Source organism: Cavia porcellus, unplaced genomic scaffold (genome assembly GCF_034190915.1).
Source record: "Cavia porcellus strain 051 isolate PalLab524CR breed Dunkin Hartley unplaced genomic scaffold, mCavPor4.1 scaffold_17, whole genome shotgun sequence".
Lineage (NCBI taxonomy): Eukaryota > Metazoa > Chordata > Mammalia > Rodentia > Caviidae > Cavia > Cavia porcellus.
Genome location: NW_026947500.1, coordinates 58,500,739 through 58,522,351, shown reverse-complemented (window position 1 = coordinate 58,522,351; position 21,613 = coordinate 58,500,739). Strand labels below are relative to the sequence as shown.

The 21,613-nt window shown below is 34.3% G+C and overlaps 1 protein-coding gene and 2 pseudogenes across 1 annotated transcript; 1 reads left to right on the top strand and 2 right to left on the bottom strand.

Moving 5' to 3' along the window:
• Positions 1-7,427: 7,427 nt before the first annotated feature.
• Positions 7,428-10,122, bottom strand: LOC100728972 (cyclin-G1-like; annotated as a pseudogene).
• Positions 10,123-15,242: 5,120 nt separating this feature from the next.
• Positions 15,243-16,196, top strand: LOC100729255 (olfactory receptor 10AG1-like). Its single transcript, XM_003467838.2, has one exon. It carries the CDS (start codon positions 15,243-15,245, stop codon positions 16,194-16,196), a length of 954 nt encoding a protein of 317 aa, XP_003467886.2.
• A 2,785-nt stretch (positions 16,197-18,981) lies between these two features.
• On the bottom strand, positions 18,982-20,116 carry LOC100729532 (olfactory receptor-like protein OLF2; annotated as a pseudogene).
• Between the last annotated feature and the right edge of the window lie 1,497 nt (positions 20,117-21,613).

Genomic DNA, 21,613 nt, shown 5'->3' with positions numbered 1-21,613 from the left:
GAACAGAATATTAAAAGCAGCCAGAGAAAAGATGCAGATTACCTACAATGGGAAAACTATCAAAATAACAGCAGACTTATCAACACAAACTCAAGTCAAGAAGGGAGTGGGGAGAAATTTTCCAAGTCCTGAAAGAAAAAAATATGCATCCAAAGTTCATATACCAGTCAAAACTCTCTCTCAAAATTAATGAAGAAATAAGATACTTTCAAGACAAGGAGGAACTGTGGGAGTTTGTGACCACCAATCCAACCCTACAGAGAGCGCTGAAGGACATTACAGAGAAAGAGAGGAAGAGATACCAGGATTCCAGCAACAGTGGCAGAGAGGCCTCAATAAATGGGGCAGACAATGGAATGAGGGAATAAGGAATTATAGCAGAAAAGTGGAGTAGCAGACATGAGGCAGAGATGGTAAGCTGTAGTCTTTAGTATAGACAGTTCTGAAACTATATAAAAAAAGGCAGAGGTCATTGTTAATGGTGTATAACGATTTAAAAGACACAGTAGTCCTATTGCCATATTTAGTTTGAATTTAATTTGTTCTGGTCTGTCCACTCATGTCAGATTTGAGGGAACAGATATCTTGAACCAAAAATAGCAGGTTATACCATGGTAACTATCCTTACTTTCCTATTAACTTAAACTGAAATCCTGTATTACTACATTGTCTTACTATGACTGATCTTACTTGAATCTGAATCATAAGACTATGGGTTGGCCTTGGCTGATTTTATTTGAATTTGGTATGCTTGTTAGTATCAACCCTAAAAGTAGAGGCAACTACTCTGAAGATGATAAGATGTAAAGGATATCTATACTGGTATTAACTAGTAACAGCTCTCAAATCCTACAATGCTGTCAAATAACAAGAGAAAACATAGTAACTACGGAAGATCATCTATATTGTGGTTTTATATGTCTTATCCATTGCATGTTTTTCTAGGAAATTGTTCTGCTGTCTTGCTATGACTTGGTTTTCCCTATAATACAGACTGGATAGGTATATATGTAGAAATTCACACATGGGTTTTCTTTTAAATTCTTTACGGGAACAGATTATATAATGCAAGATGTAATGAACAGATACTCTGAGGAAGAGACGCTAAGAAACCTGAGGCTAATTTTGTAGCATTATGATATAAATTCTAGCAGTACTATTGTTCACTGGTTAGAATGACATTGGACTGGTTTTTTGAGTTCAATTTCAGCATATGTAGAGATGGGGACAGCTATCACAAAGAGAATGAGAGATGCGTTGGTAGTTATTATTGTCTTCCCTAATTTGGAACTTGAGGACCTAAAAAGCCTTCATCATCCTGCAATGATTTGATTAGTTCTATAATATGCAATAAGTATATAAAATGGATGAAGATGGGGACAACTATTTGTAAGAAACTAGAGACAGTTAGATAGACAGGGAAGATCTCCAGTGGACTTGCTTTGAAATCTGTATTTCTTTAAATTGTTTTTTTAACTGTTTTGTTCTGTTTTGATATGTTTAACCTTACCCTCTTTGAGATGTAAAACAAATGTGTAGGACTGATAACCATATTACTGAGTTTTTGTTTGATCATTGAGCAGAACTGTTTGTAGTGTCACTTTTTGAGTGTCATTCTAAACACTTTAATTCTATAACCTGAACAGCTATTTCTAAGATGACAATGTTTAACTTATCAACCAGCAATTTCTTACCATTTGTTTTCTGTAATTTTGTATTATTTCTAACCTTTTATCTCCATGTATTTTTTTGTTTCCTTTTCTTTAAATAAAAAAAAGAAAGTTGTGAAAACCACCCCAATGAAAGTCAAGATGGAATTGCAGACCATGAAGACAAGATTACAGCTAGTGAACAGAAAAGGAAACAACTTTTAAAAATAACAAGGAATCAGGAAATAACAATTAAACAGCTGTAAGATGATGCAAAGAAAAACAACATAAGATTAATAGGGATAAATGAAAAAGAAAGGAAAGCACAAATGATATCAAAAGGCTATTCACAGAAGTAATAGCTAAAAATTTCCCATACATGAGACTGGAAACTGAAATTAGGATTAGGGAAGCATATAGAACTCCAAATAGCCTTAACCAAAATAAAACTATACCCAGACCTACAAAAATCACCTTCTCAAAAATCCAACATAAGAATAGAATACTAAAAGCTGTCAGAGAGAAACAACAGATCACTTTAAAAAAAGAAAGCCTGCCAGAAACACGGCAGACTTATCAATACATACAATGATGTCAAGAAGAACATGGAGTGAAGTGTTTCAGATGCTAAGAAAAATGATTTCAACTTGACTGATGTACTCTGAAAAGCTTTCCTTCCAAGTGGGTGGAGAAATATGACACTTCCTCAACAAAGAGCAGCTGAAGAACTTCATGATCTCCAAGCCAATTCTGCAAAGAATACTGAATGACACTCTAGATACATAGGAAAACACCACTAAGCCAGGTAGACAACTAAACAGAATGGAAAGATAAAAATGTAACAGCAGAAAGATAACATGTCAACAATGAGCCAATATATAACAGTTATAACCAAAAAAAATCCCAAAGGTTATAACCATTAATGTAAATGGTCTCAATTCACCAACTAAATACAACAGACTGGTAGAATGGACCAAGAAACAAAACCCAACCATATGCTGTCTACAAGAAATCCATCTAACCCAAAAGGAAACTCACTGACTGAATGTCGAAAGATGGAAAACAATGCTCCATGAAAGAGGAAACAAAAAAATTGGGGTAGCTAATCTGTTTGCAGATAATGTGAACTTCAAATCAAGAATGATCCTAGGAGATAAATAAAGTCACTACATACTGGTTAGGGGAAAACTTAAAGAGGAAAAGATAACTATCTTAAATATATATGCACCAAATTCCAGAACACCCAGTTACACAAAGCAACTATTAACAGAAATGAAAAATCAAATTGGCATTAAAACAATTATAACAGAAGACCTTAACACACCATTGACACCAACGGGCAGGTCAACCAGATAGAAAATCAGCAAAGAAATAACAGAACTGAATCACACCTGTGAACAAATGGAATTGGTACACTCAGACAGAGTATTCCATCCAACATCAAAATATACATTCTTCTCAGCAGCACATGAGACATTCTCTAAAATAGACCATATACTAGCTCACAGAACACATTTAAACAAATTCAGAAGCATTGAAATTATCCCATGAATGTTATCAGATCATAGTGCCATAAAATTAGAAATTAATGATAAATGAAACTTCAAAAGGCCCACAAATATAGAAGTTGAATTATATGCTCTTGAGCAATCAATTGGTCACAGAGAAAGTTGAATATTTTTTACAATACCTACAAGTAAATGAAAAAAAAATACAACTTAATGGAATCTGTGGGATGCAATGAAAGCAGTCCTCAGAGGCAAATTTATTGCATTGAGTTCACACATCAAGAAAACAAATACAAATAAACAACTGTTGCTACACTTCAAACATCAAGAAAAAGAACAGCAAGTCAAGCCTAAAGCCAAAAGAAGAGAGGAAATTATGAAAATCAGAGCAGAAATTAATGGAATAGAGACTAAGAAAACAATCCAAAAAATCAATGAATCAAAGAATAAATAAAATTGATAAGCCCCTAGCCAACCTTATTTTAAAAAGGAAGGAAACAGCACAAATTCATGCAATAAGGAATGAAAAAGGCGAAATCACCACAGACTCTGTGGGAATAAAGAAGATCATCAGCACCTATTTCAAAAACCTCTACTCTTATAGGTTCAAAAACACAGAAACAATGGACACATTCCTAGAAACATGTGAAATACCAAAGCTGGGTTAATAAGATGTAAAACTGCTGAATAACCCAATTTCTATTAATGAAATAGAAAATATAACTAAGTCCCTATCTACAAAGAAGAGCCAGGCCCAGACAGATTCACTGCATAATTCTACAAGAAACACAAAGAAGACTTAATGCCAACACTCCTCAAACTCTTTGATGAAACTGAAAGGGAAACAATCCTTCCTAAGTCATTCCTGGAAGCAAATATTCCTCTAGTGCCAAAATCAGAGAAAGACTCAACTAAAAAAGACAACTACAGGCCAACATCCATAATGAACACAGATGCAAAAATCCTCAATAAAATATTATCAAACAGGATGCAGCAAATCATCAAAAAGATTATACAATACAACCAACTGGGATTCATCCCAGGCATGCGGGGATGGCTCAACATATGTATGTCAATAAATGTAATCCACCGTATCAATAAAGCCAAAAGTCAGAATCACATGATCATCTCTCTAGATGCATAAAAAGCTTGTGATAAGGTCCAACACTCATTCATGATAAGAACTTTACAGAAAATTGTAATCCATGATAAAGGCCATCTATGACAAACCAACAGGCAGCACTGTATTAAATGGCCAAAAACTGAAAAACTTTACCTTAAAATAAGGCACAAGACAAGAATGTTCCTTGTCACTACTCCTATTTAACATAGTACTGGAAATACTAGCCAGAGCAATAAGACAGGAAAAAGAAATAAAAAGCGTAAAGATAAGAAAAGAAGAAGTTAAATTATCATCATTTGCAGATGACATGATGTTCTACATTGAGGACCCCCAAAGCTCCATTGAAAAACTCCTAGTATAATAAATCAATTCAGCAATGTAGTTGGATACAAAATCAATACTCGAAACTCAATAGCATTTCTATACACTAACAACAAAATCACTGAGAGAAATAAAATGAAGGCACACCCTTCACACTAGCAACCAAAAAAATGAAATACTTAGGAATTATTCTCACAAAATAAGTAAAAGACAGGGCTGGGGATTTAGCTCAGCAGCATAAGCGCCTGCCTTGCAAGCAGGCAGTCGTGAGTTCGATCCCTGGTACCGATAAAAAGGAAAAAGGCAAAAAAAGAGAAGAGCTCCAAATCACTAACACAGAAAACTCAAGACAAAGCACTGTAAGGAACATCAAATAATGATCAAGAAACACTCTGTAGTCAATCTACTTTATTAGAGAACTGTAAATTATTATGCAGAAAACTTACAAATTTAAAAACTACATCCATATGTTTTTATATTTTCTCCTAATGCTAAATTTGCTTTACTGATAATGTGAATATTCACAATAATGTGAATATTCCACAGGTGGTAAAGAAGAAAAAGAAGATACATTAATATACTAGTAATAAATAGATTAAAAATTAGTACTGGACAAGATCCATGACATCCATTGGAACTGGCAAAATACTTTAAAAACTAAGCAAAGTGAGGATCAGGAAGAAAAAGAGGAAGAAGAGGAACAGATTGAAGAACTGAACTGATCACACCCCACGTGTATACGATGTGACATGAGGTCATGCAGTGCTGGTCAGTGAACCTGTTTACTGCATAGCAAAGACCTGCCTGCACATGGGAAGCTGCCGATGTCCCTCAGGTGCAGCTCTAACCAAGGGATCTACATACACAGGATAGGGAACACCTCAAGGAAGCCCCCTCTCTCCAGGAGCTGAGCCCAAATGCTTCTCAAATCAGAAGAGAAAACAATGGTTGCCACAATTTCACCATCCAAAAATGCGAAGAGTGAGCAACTGAACAATCACTGCCACAGACATCACAGACCTGAGATGTTTGAGGAAACACGCTGTAGTCAGTCTGCTTTATTAGAGAACAGTAAATTATTGTGTAGAAATAATTACAAATTTAAAAACTATATCCATATGTTTTTATATTTTCTCCTAATGCTAAATTTGCTTTACTGATAATGTGATTACCATGAAAAGAAAAAAACCTAATGCATTTAATCATTTTTGGTCATGTTGCTATTTTCTCCTGAACCAACTAAAAATTGTAAATTGACTTTTTGTCTTTAAAGAGAAATTAAAACTGCAAACCTGAATATTATCAAGATTAAGTGACATTCTTTAACTGTGAAAAAATAATTTTACCTTTTAATAATGGAAATATAAAAATTGATACAATTTCTAATAATTAAAAAATAAACTTGTTTTTGGCTAAGACATAAGGGGTCTCAGTGAGCTGACTTTACTTCTGCAAGCATAAGAAAATGCTGGAGAAATTATTAAACTGATAATTACAATTATATAAGGTGTAGATGTCAAAAAGGAGTTGGCAATATTAAAAATAAGGTTAACTAACAGAAAGAAAAACAACTTGATGGTTCAACATTTAGTTCACTTTTGCAAATCAAGCAACATAACAGTATCATTTTAAGGCAAAAATCCATCCTAATGTATAATTTATTGGTTGCTTGAAAAGATAAGGAAAATGTGGTATTAATCAACAAACCCAATTTTTATTTATATATAGAAATGTATATATGTATATGAATGCATGAGACTTTAAAAAACTACATCAGTTTGTCTTACTATTTAAATATTATTATTATTATTTTGATTAAAGTTGGGTAACCTTCACTCGATTTATGTGATTTCTACTTTCCCCATGAATATTTTTTTAATTTGTTTGGTCCACTTCATTATTTTTATTCAATTTTTCTTGATAAATAAGATGCCACTCATGATATCAAAAAACACTTTTAAATGTAATTTGTATTTAATTTAATTTAATTTAATTTGTATTTTTTAATTTGATTTTACTTTGGGGGAACTATTTCTTTTGACTATGCTGATTTATGTAACTTCAAATGTGTGTGTGTGTGTGTGTGTGTATGTGTGTGCGCGCGCGTGTGTGTGTGTGTGTGTGTGTGTGTGTGTGTGTGTGTGTGTGATTTCCAGCCTAACTGTTCAATCAGATTGGATCAATGACATTGATGTACACGATGCAATCCACTTAGACCCCAGAAGCAGTTACATGTAAAATGTACCCTAACATGCAGGATCCTGTTACTCCTTCAGTCTTCTTTCAAATCAGTATCAGTGGCCTCATACAGAGCCTTCGGAATGGTTGACCAACCAAGGACAAATCCAGAAATAGTTTCCATGAGGCTCAGGAACCACAAGGATCATAGGAGATCAGAGGTTGGCAAAAATGCAGCCACTTTCTGGGACATGGGTAAAGGAGGTTGGGGAGAAGATGGCCGTTCAGAGGACAGAACTCCCAGAGGTGTAGCTGGTCATTCACTTAACCTGGAAGGAGAAATAGCCAGAGATCTTCTTTACTCATCCACTGGTGGAAGCCAATGAATTGACGGAATAGGGATATGTTAAAATTACTCTTAAGTATTGCTTTTCTTCACTGTGTAAAGCTGCTTATATGCTTTGTGAATCTTTTAAATTTTTATTTAAATTACTAAATTCCCAAGAATCCCACACATTGCCCAGTGTGGGTGAGGGTCAAACAATGATACTGTCCTTAAATATCCTAGGCCAGGGAGGCCTGACAAATTGCTATTGACTTGAACAATGCATTCAAATATCAAGAGCTCACTATCAGTCTATGCTAGCTTTACCCTGTGCATTTACACACTCCTGTTATATCTGCCAGCTCTGTGGCCTCTCCTGAGGATTCACAGAAGCTTGAACATTCAGTCTTTCAAGTCACAACAAATAACATTTTAACAATGTCCATTTTCATTTTCTCATTATATAAAAATTTCCTGATAAATAACTGGTATGTTCCAAAACTTAGGGAAATCCTGGGATACAAAATAACACATTGCGCGATTATTTGATAATAGGGAGGTTGCCTTCTTTATGACAAGTATATTTTAATTACATCCCTGAGTCCTACTTGAAGTTGCTTTTGTCTCCTCCTATATCTATAACAGAGTCACCTGTTTCCACAGTGTGAAGCCCTGGTCAGTCTGTCCCTTGCCATGTATAGCAGAGGGGAAAGTACGCTGCTGAAATACAGCACAGCCATGCTCTTCTTACTGAGGTTAGTTTAAGTTTCTCAAATATCTTTTAATTTGTTTTATGCCTGTTATCACTTTCCAGACTTAAAAAAAATAGTAGTACATATTTGTGATCCACAATGAGTTTTTTCATTATGGTGAGTTGGTAGGTACATGTTGATTCTCCATCTCAAAAATTGTGTTTTGTAGTTTTGTTCGAATCAATTCTAAATTTCTCTTTAAAGCCTCTTGGAAAGTCGGTGCTATTATTTTAAAGATGTTCTTTTAAAATGAATGACATTGGAGAAATTGAATTTCTACATACCCAATAAGAAAATAAATGAATAAATAAATCATGTCTCATTCCATAAGAATCTCAAAATATGTATCATTGACTTACCTGGAGAGCATTGAATTATGTAGCTGCTAAAAAAAATGGTAGAAAATTTTGTCACCAACATTAGTTTTGTTGCAAACCTCATAATTCAAACTTTAACATTATATTAAGAAGGTTACCATTTATAGTCTCACCTACATATAATATATTACTCCAATATACAAAGTTAGATAAATGTCAGAAATAAAGATACACAGCTCACCTTTTTTAGGCTTCCATCAGGTATTTCACATTTCTGCCTTTAGTTTTACAGATGAACTCAAATGTAAACAATCTTACAACAGGATTCTATTACTTATGGATCTTTTCTCAGTTGGAGAACATCATACTAACCTAGTTGTGATGTCTTAAATTTCATAACAAATCCATTATAACATGGAATCCACAGTTCAGTGTTGTGGAGAAAGGCTTCAAAGAAATGTTTTTTGTTACTGCAATAACACTATTTATGTAAGGAACAAAAAAACGCTATTTATCAAAAATTGGTCTAAATACTAATAGTTGTTACAAGTAAAAATTTTTATATCTGTTTCATAATCATTTGTAATATACTAAATGTTAACATTAGTTTTGAGTAGTAAAAAAATCATTACTGCAAGTTAATAAATTTAGATGAGAAGAACATTCAGAACATTTTTATGAATATAATTTCTAGTGTCATAATTGTAATAGCAGTATGCTGACACATTGGTAATTTTCAGAAACTCAATACAGACCATCTACTCTGTACTATTTGTTTCTTTAGGTATAATATTTAAGTTTATAATTATTCTGCTTATGAGCTAATAGTCTCAGATTAATTCACATAAGGATCAAATTTTTGGTCCTCTTATAACTTAAATGAGCTAGAGCATGAGGCTATGTATGGCAAAATGTGTAGTTAAAAAACCATTACCTCAGGCTACTTTAGAAATTCAGATTACTAAAGAGGATGTTATTTTCTGAGCTGTTAACTTAATGAAATGGTTAATGTACATGTCAGAGATTGGATAACTCCTTACTTAGGGTGATATACATTATATATAACAGATATCTTCAAATCTGAGCTGACTAGATTGATGACATTATTTTTTCCCTTTTGCTATTCTAAGTCCAGATGGTTTATTTTGAAGATAATATTTCAATACTTTGATTGTAGAGAAAATTACACAATTTTCTGTATAAAGAGAATCAACCAAATTTATCAGTTGAGGAACCATATCAGGAATTGTTGGAAGGTGAGTTATTCTATAGTAACTATGCTTCAGTTGCCATGCAGTATGCCCAGAAATGATCCACTTCAACTCCTGGGTATTAGATTTGATGAATATTCAGTTAAACACTTGGATACAACTTCTTGCCAGATGCTCAGACCTCTGCCATTTATCTTGGAATGTTTCTGAAGACATTCTGCTCTTTCAGTTAACTACAAACTTGTGTGCTTGGACCACCAATGCAATGATACATGAGGCCAACACAGAAGGCTTTGCTTTACAAAACAGGATCCTGCAGTGACATGCCTTAAGCTGAGCTTCTAGTCATTCAGAATTTAAATTGTCTTTCCTTTCAAACAGCAAGTTCTTTTGAATGAGTGAATAACAGAGCTGTAGAAATTGAAAGGCAGTGGTGGCTTTGACTTTCCAGCAAATCTTCTCTAATACAATCTTTTCCATTTTCACCAAGTCTGAAACTGTGAACCTATACTGATTTATCGGATCAAGTCAGTTTCCAATAGGACATTGCTCTCCTCTTCTATTGATTTACAGCCAAGTAAAAGCAGCTCAATCCAATGCACCCAAGATGCTTGGGCTGTCCTGTAAATTCACAGCTAGAGAAAATATCTCCGCATCAAAGCCAAAAAACTGAGATGGACTAAGAAAATCTTTTACTTCAAAGTCCCTTACTCCTACAGTCATTTTGAGGACATTATGATGTGCGTATTCAATTAGTCTCAAGCCACAGAACTTTGGCTAACATCTCTCCTGTTTCAACAGGGATTTCAGCTGCCGTAGCAGTTTCTGGGAACCTGTTCTTGTCAGTACTTCTATCTTGGTAGAGACTCCGGCTCCGTGGCCTGAGAACCCTCCCCAAGCCTGCTCTCACCTCTCCCCAAGATGTTGGAAAAGACAGGCCTAGAAGGGGGAAGGTCCAGGGAAGGAGGACTGTTTAGGGCTATGGTCTCTGCAGTGTTTCAGAGACTATACCACCCTCCTACACAGATCAAAGCCAGGAATGTGCTCCTTTTAAATGAATGACACACACATATATACATATATAATCTTTTCCTTTCTTTATTTTTCTCCTTTCCTCTATCCCAGTTGTTCTTTCCTTTTGAGCACTTTCTTTCCCTATCATTATCACAACATCTATTGTATATTTTGGATCTTAGATTTTTTTTTGTGCCTAAATCTTATAACCTGAAAAACTACTTCTAAGATAAAAATATGCAATGTATTAACTAGTATTAATTTCTTATTATTTTTAAATTCTGTGTCATTTCTTTTCTTGTTGTTGTTTTGCTTTTTAAAATAAAATAAAGAGGTGTGGGGAGTAATTGTCACCAGAGACAAATACTGCACAAATATATCATTGAAAGCACAACCCACAAAATCAAATATGAATTCTGTTTCATCAATATGAAATCATTTTATTCTGTTAAAATTCTTACCAGAGTGAAAACACAGGTAGTCAATAAAATGTTAGCAAATCACATATCTTTTTATCATAGTAAATATGTGTGGAATATGGGAAGATCTCTAAATACAACTTGAGAAGAAATGGACTTACTAAACTATATGAAAGATGTTAACAAATGGCACACTTATTTTAATAAACAGTCATATGGATGAATTAAACAATCATATCAAATATGCTTATCAACATTGAAAATTATTGAAATGTACACCAAAATAAACAATATTGCACACATACTTTATTATCTAGAATTAAAATAATCACAACATCATTCAAAAATGGTAGGTAATTATATAATCTTTCTGGTTTTTATTTTTATTCATTTATTTCTTATATAACCTTTCAAAATGGTAGTTTTTATACAGGAATGGGATGACAATATGTGTTTCTAAAATATAGTCTTTCATTTATGTAATCATTAGTCTTCGTATTTATGTGAGTATGCCAGACTGCCACAGCTATACTTACTATTCCACTGCACTGTATTTTTTGAGTGTAAGTCTAATGCCTGTTTGTGCAGCATATTGGAAGAGGTTACAGGAAACCATTTTATTATTTTATAATCAGTCTGAGAAAGGGCTTGATGGAGAACTCAAGCCACTACTAGTTTGAATTCTAGGTTGCAACAAGTGAGGAAAATTAATGAAAATATGCAGAAATTTAGTTAATTTTATACCACTGTTCCTTTGACTTTTCATTAGAATATCTTGATACCTATCATGTGTAATATAGTTACAGATTTTTTTAAATTTCAGTATTTATATTTCTTAATGACCACAAAAAATCAATGGAAAAACTTATAGAGATTGGTAGATGAAGAATACTTTGGCTTGTTATACTAAGTACTTGAGTGGCAGGACAAACAACTTCCTTCAGTTAGAATGTGACATGAGAAAAGACATGTACCCTAGGGTACAGAATATTTCCTATTTAAAGAACACTACTCTGGGAATATGTTGTACATTAGAAAGAGGTTACCTTCTGCTACAAGTGAAGGCAGATTCCTAAATTGATTGAAAAAATGAAATTTCTTTATCATTGTCTAATATCCAATAAAGGTAAGCATTATAATTAATCTAATTCTAAATATACAAGTCTGAACTACATTTGACCAACCTCATTTATTTTTACATAAACTTGCATTTTTTAAAAAGAGAATAAAAAATAAAAACTATACAAAATTTCAAAACAAGACAATAAGAAATTAACAATGGTTATTATACTGCATTTTTCTGCCTTTAAAATAGTTGCTGAGATAATCAGATATACACATGAAAAATTGATCAAATGATATAAACACTAACAGTTCATTTCAAAGAACTAATATAATGAACAGTACAATTATATTAGCTTTCATTTTTAACATTAGCAAAAAGATTAAATTACAGAAAAATATTTAAAACTGAATCATTTGTTTTTTTTAAATGTCAAAAAAGTTCTGATATTTGATATTATTAGATACACTGGGAACAAAATGTATACTCCTTTTTAACCTAAAAAGCTAATATAGTAAAGATTATTACTATCCTTATAATCATTCTTTAAGGGTTAATAGTCATTAAGTGATATAATGTGTGAAGTGCATATTTAAGCACTTTGCATTCATTAAATGTTATCTCCTCAAACAAGAGTTACTTTCAGCAGTGGAGCAAAAGTATTGACATCATTGACACAACCCACAACTATCAACATTACTCCTGCTTCCTAAGCATTGATATTCATGATTAATGAATATAAAATTTTATAATAATGACAAGTTCTTTATTTATATTTAGAGGATTGTGCCAGGAGAAGTAAATCTTTATGAAATACCTGTGCCAATAGCGACTTTTATCCCTACCTTCAATATGATGTCATAAACTTAATCAGATTTCAAGCTCTATGTTCACGTGATGATAGATGATTTTGTTAGTACAAAAGTATCTATAGCAAAGTAAACCACTGCTTTAAAGGAGAGGTAAGTAAAATAAATATGAAGTATTTACTTAAAGCAAAAGCTCTACGTTTACCTTAGTTGTCTACTGCTTTTTTACAGTGAAATAAAAATTTCTAAATATCTTCAAAAGTGAGCGAAAACAATGAAAATTTTTAAGTCTTGAATAAATTCTTGGCAAGATCATATTATAATATAAGTACAATTTGGCTTGACTTCAGTAATTACAACATATTTTTTATTTTGCATCTTGTTGTACATAGATACTTTCATTGAATATTCTTAAAATTGCTGTTATATTATACAAATAGGTCCTCCTATCAAAAAAGAGAGAAAAATATTTTAGTAGGTGTGCGAGTCTTCTTGTTTTTTTTTAACTGTTTATCTGTTTTAGAAAATGTTGTAATTTCATTTGCATTGTATACTCCTACTTGTTCAGTGGGAAATAACATGAAGTACAGCTTGTTAGGAAAAGCCTTACAGAAGGAAAGATCCAAGAAAAAGAAAGAGAAAATATAAGTTCCAGAGGACAATAGTCATATAAAGAAGTGTAAACTATACAAGTGTGATAGCCTCCAATACATGATATTTAAATCAAGTTTTCATCATTGTCCATTTCTTAATTCTAGATGTAAAAAATGGGAAGATATGTGTTTCCAATTTTGGGTACTGCATTTAGAATAAAAATGCTATTATACAGATTCAAAACCTTGAAAGCACATGTTAGTAAATATCTCCTCTTACAATTGTCTATGCCTTGGAGTTTCAGTTAAAGCATATTAATACCACAATTTTAATTTTAGTAACTGCATAATTATGGGAAAAACCTTAAAAATCCTTACTACCTTCATATCTGATATTTTGGGTGGAATAATAATTACCATTTATTTCTATTTCCAATCAAAGAAATGTCTCAGGGTGCCCAGTTTGCCATGGACACTGGCTCTGTCTTCATTTCTCTCTGCACTTTGAAGCTGCATGCACTGTTCCATTTACCCTCTCAGCACATGGTTAGCTTGTGCTATGTGCAGTCAATTAATCCCTTTTGTTTACGTTAGTTAAAATTAAAATGAAAATTTCATACTGAGTACCTACAATAGTGGGAGAGGCTATTTCTACAAGAGTAAATGACTTACACCAACTTCTACCAACTCTCCGGGATGAATTTTACCATTATGAACTGAAGCACATGTACTGATTAAAAGTTTTTAAAAAACTAAAAATTAAAAACCAAAACTGAATCTGTAAGAGTATCATAAATTCTACATAGCACTTACACACACACACACACTTATACATAAACACATATACACATACACAAGGCATAGAAGAAGTAAATAACTCATGCAAAATTTATCCTAGCAGTAAACAACTCAAATTTTGTAGAACAAATGCACTATACATTATACAGAAATCATATATGGTATATATCCAAAGAAACACTAGCAAATGTAGAGAAATAAAATAATATGATATAAATGAACAATGGCATGCCAACACACTTACGTGGGAACCTACACAAACACATGCAGTCAAACAGATCAAATAAATAAATGAGCTCTACAGAAAACAGCAGCAAGGATGTTATTAGTGAGAATGCGAGGATTTAAGTAAAAATCACAGAAATGAATTACAGTTGATATCCCACAGATAAATAGGGTTGTGTTCAGAGCAAAGATCTGCAAGTTTTATCTATACTAAGTTTTTGAATAATGATACTGTTTCTTTACTTGAGGTTCTCTGGGTAGGAAAATAATCTTGATAATTTCTTTTTTATCCACTTGTACTCTTTTAGCAACCGTCTTAAAGTCACAAGTCTAAATTAAATATGTGACCTTGAATTTCACAGGTTTTACATTGTAATGAAGTTTTAAAAATTAAAAATCATTCTATGCTATTTGAAAGTCAGTTGATCATTTCTTAAATAATAAAAATCTATAATTCAGAATGTCAAAGATAAAAATTCTTTAGGATTATTTTCTCACAAATCACTTTAAAAATTAAGGATGTTCTTCCCAAAATTATTTTAAATATCTCAAAATATTACTTTGCAATAGAATTAATTTTTAAGTGGGAAATCAGAGGAAAAAATAGGTAAGAAAAAAATAAGGAATACAATGTAATTATTGCTATTACAACATAAAGTCAAACTTTGTATTTTTGCATTTTGCATTTTGTATTTTCATGTGAAAACTTGAAGTGACATTCTTCCTCATCAGAAAGAAGCATATGAGAGACATGTCAGCTGACATCCTGGTAAGCAAAAACGTCTTTCACTAAAAATCCACAGCACGAGGAAGTTAAAGGTTTTGATCTTATAGATAATTTGGACATTTGTAAACACATCATCTATGTTTTACATATACCTAAACAGATGCTAACCAGAGTGAAGTAACTTCAACTTCTGGTTGCATTTTTTCAAAGATGCAACTTGAAGAGAGAAATGCACAAGACAATGATTCCACCATGATGCACTTTGTCCTGTTGGGATTCTCTGACCTTCCAAACCTCCAAGGACTTCTATCTGGAGTGTTCACAATAATGTACCTGACTATCCTAATTGGAAATAGCCTCATAATCATAATAACCAGCATTGATCCCACATTACATAAACCTATGTATTTTTTCCTGGCAAATTTTTCTTCTTTGGAAATCTGTTATGTTTCAGTCACTCTTCCTAGAATTCTGTTCAATCTTTGGACACAGAATAGAAGCATTTCTTTGCGGGACTGTGCCGCTCAACTGTGTTTTTTTCTTATATTGGGAGCCACTGAATGTTTCCTGCTGGCTGTGATGTCCTACGACCGCTATGTGGCCATCTGTAACCCTCTGCACTATGCTCTGGTCATGAACCCAAAGAGGTGTGCTCAGCTGGCTGCTGGCTGCTGGCTTGGTGGAATCCCAGTGCAGATAGGGCAAACGTGCCAGATATTCTCTCTGCATTTCTGCAATTCCAACCAAATCAACCACTTCTTCTGTGACATTCCCCCCATTCTCCAGCTGGCCTGTGAGGACACATCTGCTCATGAGGCATCTGTCTATGTGGTAGCTATGTTGTTTGTGGCTGTCCCTTTCATGCTGATCCTTGCCTCTTACAGCAAAATCATTTCCACCATTCTAAGGCTTCCAACAGCCAAAGGAAGGGCCAAGGCCTTCTCCACATGCTCTTCCCACTTGTTGGTTGTGGTTCTATTTTTTGGAACTGCTACTATTACCTACCTAAGGCCCAAATCCAGCCATTCTGCAGATAATGACAAGCTGCTGTCTCTTTTCTATACTGTGGTGACTCCCATGTTCAATCCCCTGATATACAGCCTCAGGAACAAGGATGTGATTGCCTCACTAAAAAAAATTATTACTAAAAATGTAATGAGTTAAGCATATTTATTTTGTCTACTTTTGATACAATTGTTAGACAAGAACTTATTCTCTACATTTTGCCTTTTAGTTATTAATCACTTTCAGTTTATGTTGTATGTGTTATTTTCGAATACTAACATGAAATTTACTTTGCTTGGACATATGCTAGGCAAGTTAGCCTATTTTCAATATTCCTTGTATAAAGAAAATATTTCCTTATGAATTAAATTTAATGTGCACCCCATATTTTACATAGATACTATGAGCAATATGTGAAGGTGTAACATAGCCACTTTTTTGAGACAGGATCTCTCTACACAACTTGGAGAGGACTTGAGCTTACTTTGTAGCTCATGCTGGTCTCGAACTCACAATGATCTTCCTGCCTCAGCCTCCCGATTGCTGGGATTACAGGCATGAGCCACCATGCCCAGCTCAATATAGCCATTTTTATGCATACCTGTAAAACAATCAATACAGTGGTGAGACAACCTATGAAATACAAAAATATACTCAAATCATACATTTTAAGGGATTCACATCAAATATATATAGGGAAATCAATTAACTCAATAAGTAGTAAATAGTCTCATCAACAACGGTGGAAAGACATGAGTATACAATGTGAAACATGGCAAAAACTAACTGCCATGTGAAAAAATATAAGACATTTCTAATCATCAAGGAACAGCAAATTGAAAGTATGTCAACTCATTCCTGTCAGAGTGACTATTGCCAAATGCTAAACACAGTGCTGGTAAAGATGCAGAGAGAATAAAGCACATTCCCATTGGGTGGCAATGAATTAGAATAACTGTCTTTTTTTTAATTTATTACTTTATTTGTTAATATTAAGAAGAAAAGGTAAAACAAATTTTCACAACAAAGTAATGAAAAAGAAACAATTGTTGATAAATTACACAACATTATCTTTAGTCACTCAAGTACAAAATATGGGCATAAAAATTACTTCAATCAATATTAGCACAACCTTTCCTATTCAGTGAACTAAGTGACACTAATGGTATAACTAACTTGCATTTTTTTTCTTTTCCCTTCTATCCTTTCTCTTTTCCCCTATCTTAGTTTCTTTTTATTAAACAGTTTCCTTCCATTTCACAGTGACTATTGTATATTTTGAACCTAATGGTTTCACATATGTCACTGTGGTGTGATGTTTTTCAATCCTTCTGGGAAGATATACAGAAGGGGAATACCTGGGTTGAATGGGACCTCTAATTCTAATTTTTTGAGGAATCTCCACAGTGATTTCCACAGTGTTTGTACTAATCTACTCTCTAACCAACAGTTATAAAGGGTTTCTTTCTAGAATAACTGTCTTGTTAAACAATATGGTAGCCTCTCAAAAAATTACAAGTTTAATTCTAATGTGATCCTGAAATAGCTCTAGTTGTTACAAGTTCAAACGAAATAAAATCAATGTGTTGAAAAATGCCTGCTCTGCCTTGTTAATTGAAACGCAACTCACAATACTCAAGATGTGAACTAAACTTGTGCTTTTTGGATAAAAATCATGTTTTCTACATAATGAAATTCAATTTTGCCTCCCTTGAATGAAGCCCTGTAATCTGTGGCAGTGTAGAAGAATCTAGAATTATTATATAAGGTTATTTAAGCCAGATAAAGAGAAGAGCATGCAGTATGCTCTCACTTGGGTGTATGCAACATCTAATAAGTCAATCAGAGGAGCACTGTGTAGAAGGTACTTGGGGCTGACAGACTGAAGACATGTTAAAGTAGGCATTATGCAGAGAATAGACATATTCAAGGGCAGCTGCTGTAGATCATGTTGACTGTAGATATCTAACATTGCATAGCTTTTCACTAATTGTAATATATTACTTAGTTAATGAATAAAACACAAATTATCCATACTAGTTGGGTGCTATATAAAGTTTAGATTTACATGTACACAGTACAATGTCTAAATTGGATTAGGCACACTAACTATAGAGAGCCCTTTCCAGTCCTCATGTCAGTCTGGAATCCCTTGCTGCAGCGGGCCAGAGCCCCTCTGTGCTTCAGAGTGGGGCAGGAAAGGAAGAGCAGAGATGGAGCCCCTACTACAAGGTACAAGAAGACAGTGCAGCCGCTAGTCCTGAAGGCTCTAGATAAACCTAGGGCAGACTCGTGGGCAACAGAAAGTCTGAGAAGAGATGCTCCTCACATCACATGTGTCCTGTCCATAATATTCAGCTTCAGTCTCCAGGAAGAGGAGTATGCAGGTAGATTTCATCTAAGCAGAACTTACTACAATAACATGAAACCCAGGAAATTGCCTCCTTTTACATATGCAGAATCTGCTGTTTTCACCAGTCTAGTAGGGGACTTGTTCATTCAGGGAGTGCTGTTGAGCTATACTGTGCTGTAGAGCATCATGGATATCAAAGCAGAACAGTGCAAGATGGGAGGGGCAAGAGCATCAGCTTAACAGAATTTGAGTCTAAATTAGGAGTTCATTTGTTTATCTTTTATTTATGTACTACATATTTATAATCATGATGAGCATTTTTGAGGTGATAATAATACATATAAAGAACACAAACAAGTCTTTGACCTGTAAACATTCATTCTGGCTCAGCAATTTTATTGTTATACTCATTTTTAAAATTGCAATCAGAGAAAGGAAACAATGAGTTGTGCATGGACCATTTTGCAAAGCCCAGTGGCATCTCACTGGGATACAATTATCAGTGAAGGAGGGTGGGTTACAGGACCCTGTCTACAAATCAGCAAAATGATGCTCATTCTATTCTGCCTGTTTACAAGGAAGACAATGTCCAATAATTACTGCTCCTCACACTCAACAAGTGCACAGTCATGAGTCTATAGTGGGAAAATTTTGAAGGCTGAATGGATGATAACACATGACAAAATACTTGAACTTTAGTCTCAGAATTTCTGAACCATTCGGTATGGAAAACAGTTTTACCCAGAACACCATGCAGTGCTGATTGATTTTCTCACAGCCTCTTTCCCATCCTTATTTCTTAAGCTGTAGATCAGGAGGTTCAGCACAAGGACGGCAACCATGTAGAATACAGAAGCCATTTTGTCCGTGTCCATGGAGCAACTGGAGCTGGGTCAGAAATACATGAACAGGAAGGTACTATGGAACACAGCCATGGCTGTGAGGTAGGTGGCACAGGTGGAGGAGGCTTTGCATCTGCCCTCAACTGAGTTCATCTTAAAGACGGCAGTGATGATGGAGTTGTAGGAGAGGAAGCCAGAGCCAACACTGCTCACCTTGATACAGCTAATGAAAGTAAACATCACAATCTGATTTACAGATGTGTCTGAGCAAGACAGAGCCAGCAAGGGTGGAATGCCACAGAAAAAGTGATTGATGACATTTGAGGTGCAGAAGGACAATTGAAATGAATCCATCAAGCCTATGATATAGACATAGCCACTAGCTGGGTGCAGACCCTCCTGGACACTGCAATTGTATAAAGTGGATTGAAAATAGCAATATAATAGTCATAGGCCATGGCAGCCAACATGAGACATTCCACATCTTCAAGGTGCCAAAAATACATATTTATGTCAGTGGGGATTTAGGTCAGTGGCATAAGCACCTACCTGTCAAGCACGAACTTGCAAGTTTGATCCATATGTATATATCACATAAATTGTATGGAGTCCTTTTTTTGCTCAGACAGGAAATCTGCCAGCACCTTAAAGACAGTTAAAGAATAGCAGACATCACAGAAAAACAGATGATTTCCCAGGAAATAATACATGGGTGTATGAAGTCTGGGTTCTATTTTGGTGGGCAGGATCATTCCTAGATTGACAACCACAGTAATGTCATAAACAAGAAGGAAGAACAACAAGACTCCCTAATGGACATCTTTTCTACTGGAAAGGCCTAAGAACACAAATTCAGCAAGCACAGTACAGTTCTCCACTGCCATCTCTTAGATCTGGAGACTCCTGGATGTGAAAAATGGAAACGAATATAAGTTTTCATACTCTGACTATATCCACAGTTTATGGTCGACCCTTTTTTCTATAATTGAGAATAATTAACATAATAATTGTAAAAGTATATGGCCCATATTGTAAATATACTCATTTTCATGTAAATAATATATTATTCTGCATAGTTACTGTAGCACACATTCATCCAAAGTAAGCCACACTATTTCCATTTATACCTGTATAGACATGATGACACATGCCTGGGATCCGTGCTTCTGGGAGACTGAACAAAAGCATAACAACTTCAAGTCGAACTCAGTGAATTAGTGATACCTTTACTCTCATTACTCAAAATAAAAAAAAAAACAGAACTCGATGAAAATCAGTGGAAAAAACTGAATTCAATAAGCAGGAGGGGGAGGGAGAATCTATGCAGCACTTAGGCTATTTTTTCTTTCATTCTTAAAGATGAATAAAAAGATCACTTCAAAAGTCAAGGTAGTAGTTCTAACAATTAGTTATTCCAGATTACATATCTTTTGACAAGATTGTTGCTGTCCATTTTGTAGAAATACTTTCTTGCCTTGTCTACAGAGGTATAGTTAATTGAGAAGTACTTGTAATGAATATGTCTTTCTTTTAATATCTAAACTCACGGAGCAGGTGGAACCGAGCAGAGCTGTTCCTAGCTGCTGTATTGTTACACTTTCCTATCAAACATGCAGGCCCCATCTAGCTTCACTAAGTAATCCTGCATGTCATCGTCACTGAGAAGGCCACAGTCAGTAGGTCAGGACCAGCTGAATTAGCAGGTTACTGTGTGCTCTAGAAATAGATGAGAAAGTCTCTATGAGCTATAGCCCTACAAAGACAGACATGGATATGTCAGAGTACTCCTAGTCCTTCCTCCCACTTTTATTAATTTTTGTTTTGTTTTGTTTTGTTTTGGTTTGGTTTGGTTTGGTTTGGTTTGTTTTGTTTTGTTTTGTTTTGAGACAGGGTCACCCTTGAACTAGTCTATGTAGCCCAGGCTGGCTTCCAACTCATGGTCATCTTCCTGCCTCAGCCTCAGAGTGCTGGGATCACAGGTGTATACCACCACACGTTATTCCCTTTTGAAGCTGTTGCCAAGGTGTTTTTCTGTATTTAAAACCTAACAGCAGAGATACTGATAACACACAAGACACAAATATAAGAAAAGAAAATATATGGTTTACTAGATGAGTGCATCTTATCAAGTAAAACCAACATGATCTTTTCACAATGAATCACAATTATGCAATGTAAAATAAAACTATTATACTTTCTCTATCCATAACCTCTAAGAACTTTGTTCCTAAAATGTGTTTATTTCTCCAGCATATGTTATATTGTTTTGTTGTTTACTTTGAGGGGAAACGAACACTAGGACTGACCTTATAGTTTACAAAACAAATCATATAGCATGATGTCATTCATGTCCCCCTTTGGTCTATAGATAGATGAGAAAG

Bases quoted from the DNA above. Each gene is read 5' to 3' on its own strand.
- LOC100729255 (XM_003467838.2), top strand. From the start codon at position 15,243: ATGCAACTTGAAGAGAGAAATGCACAAGACAATGATTCCACCATGATG.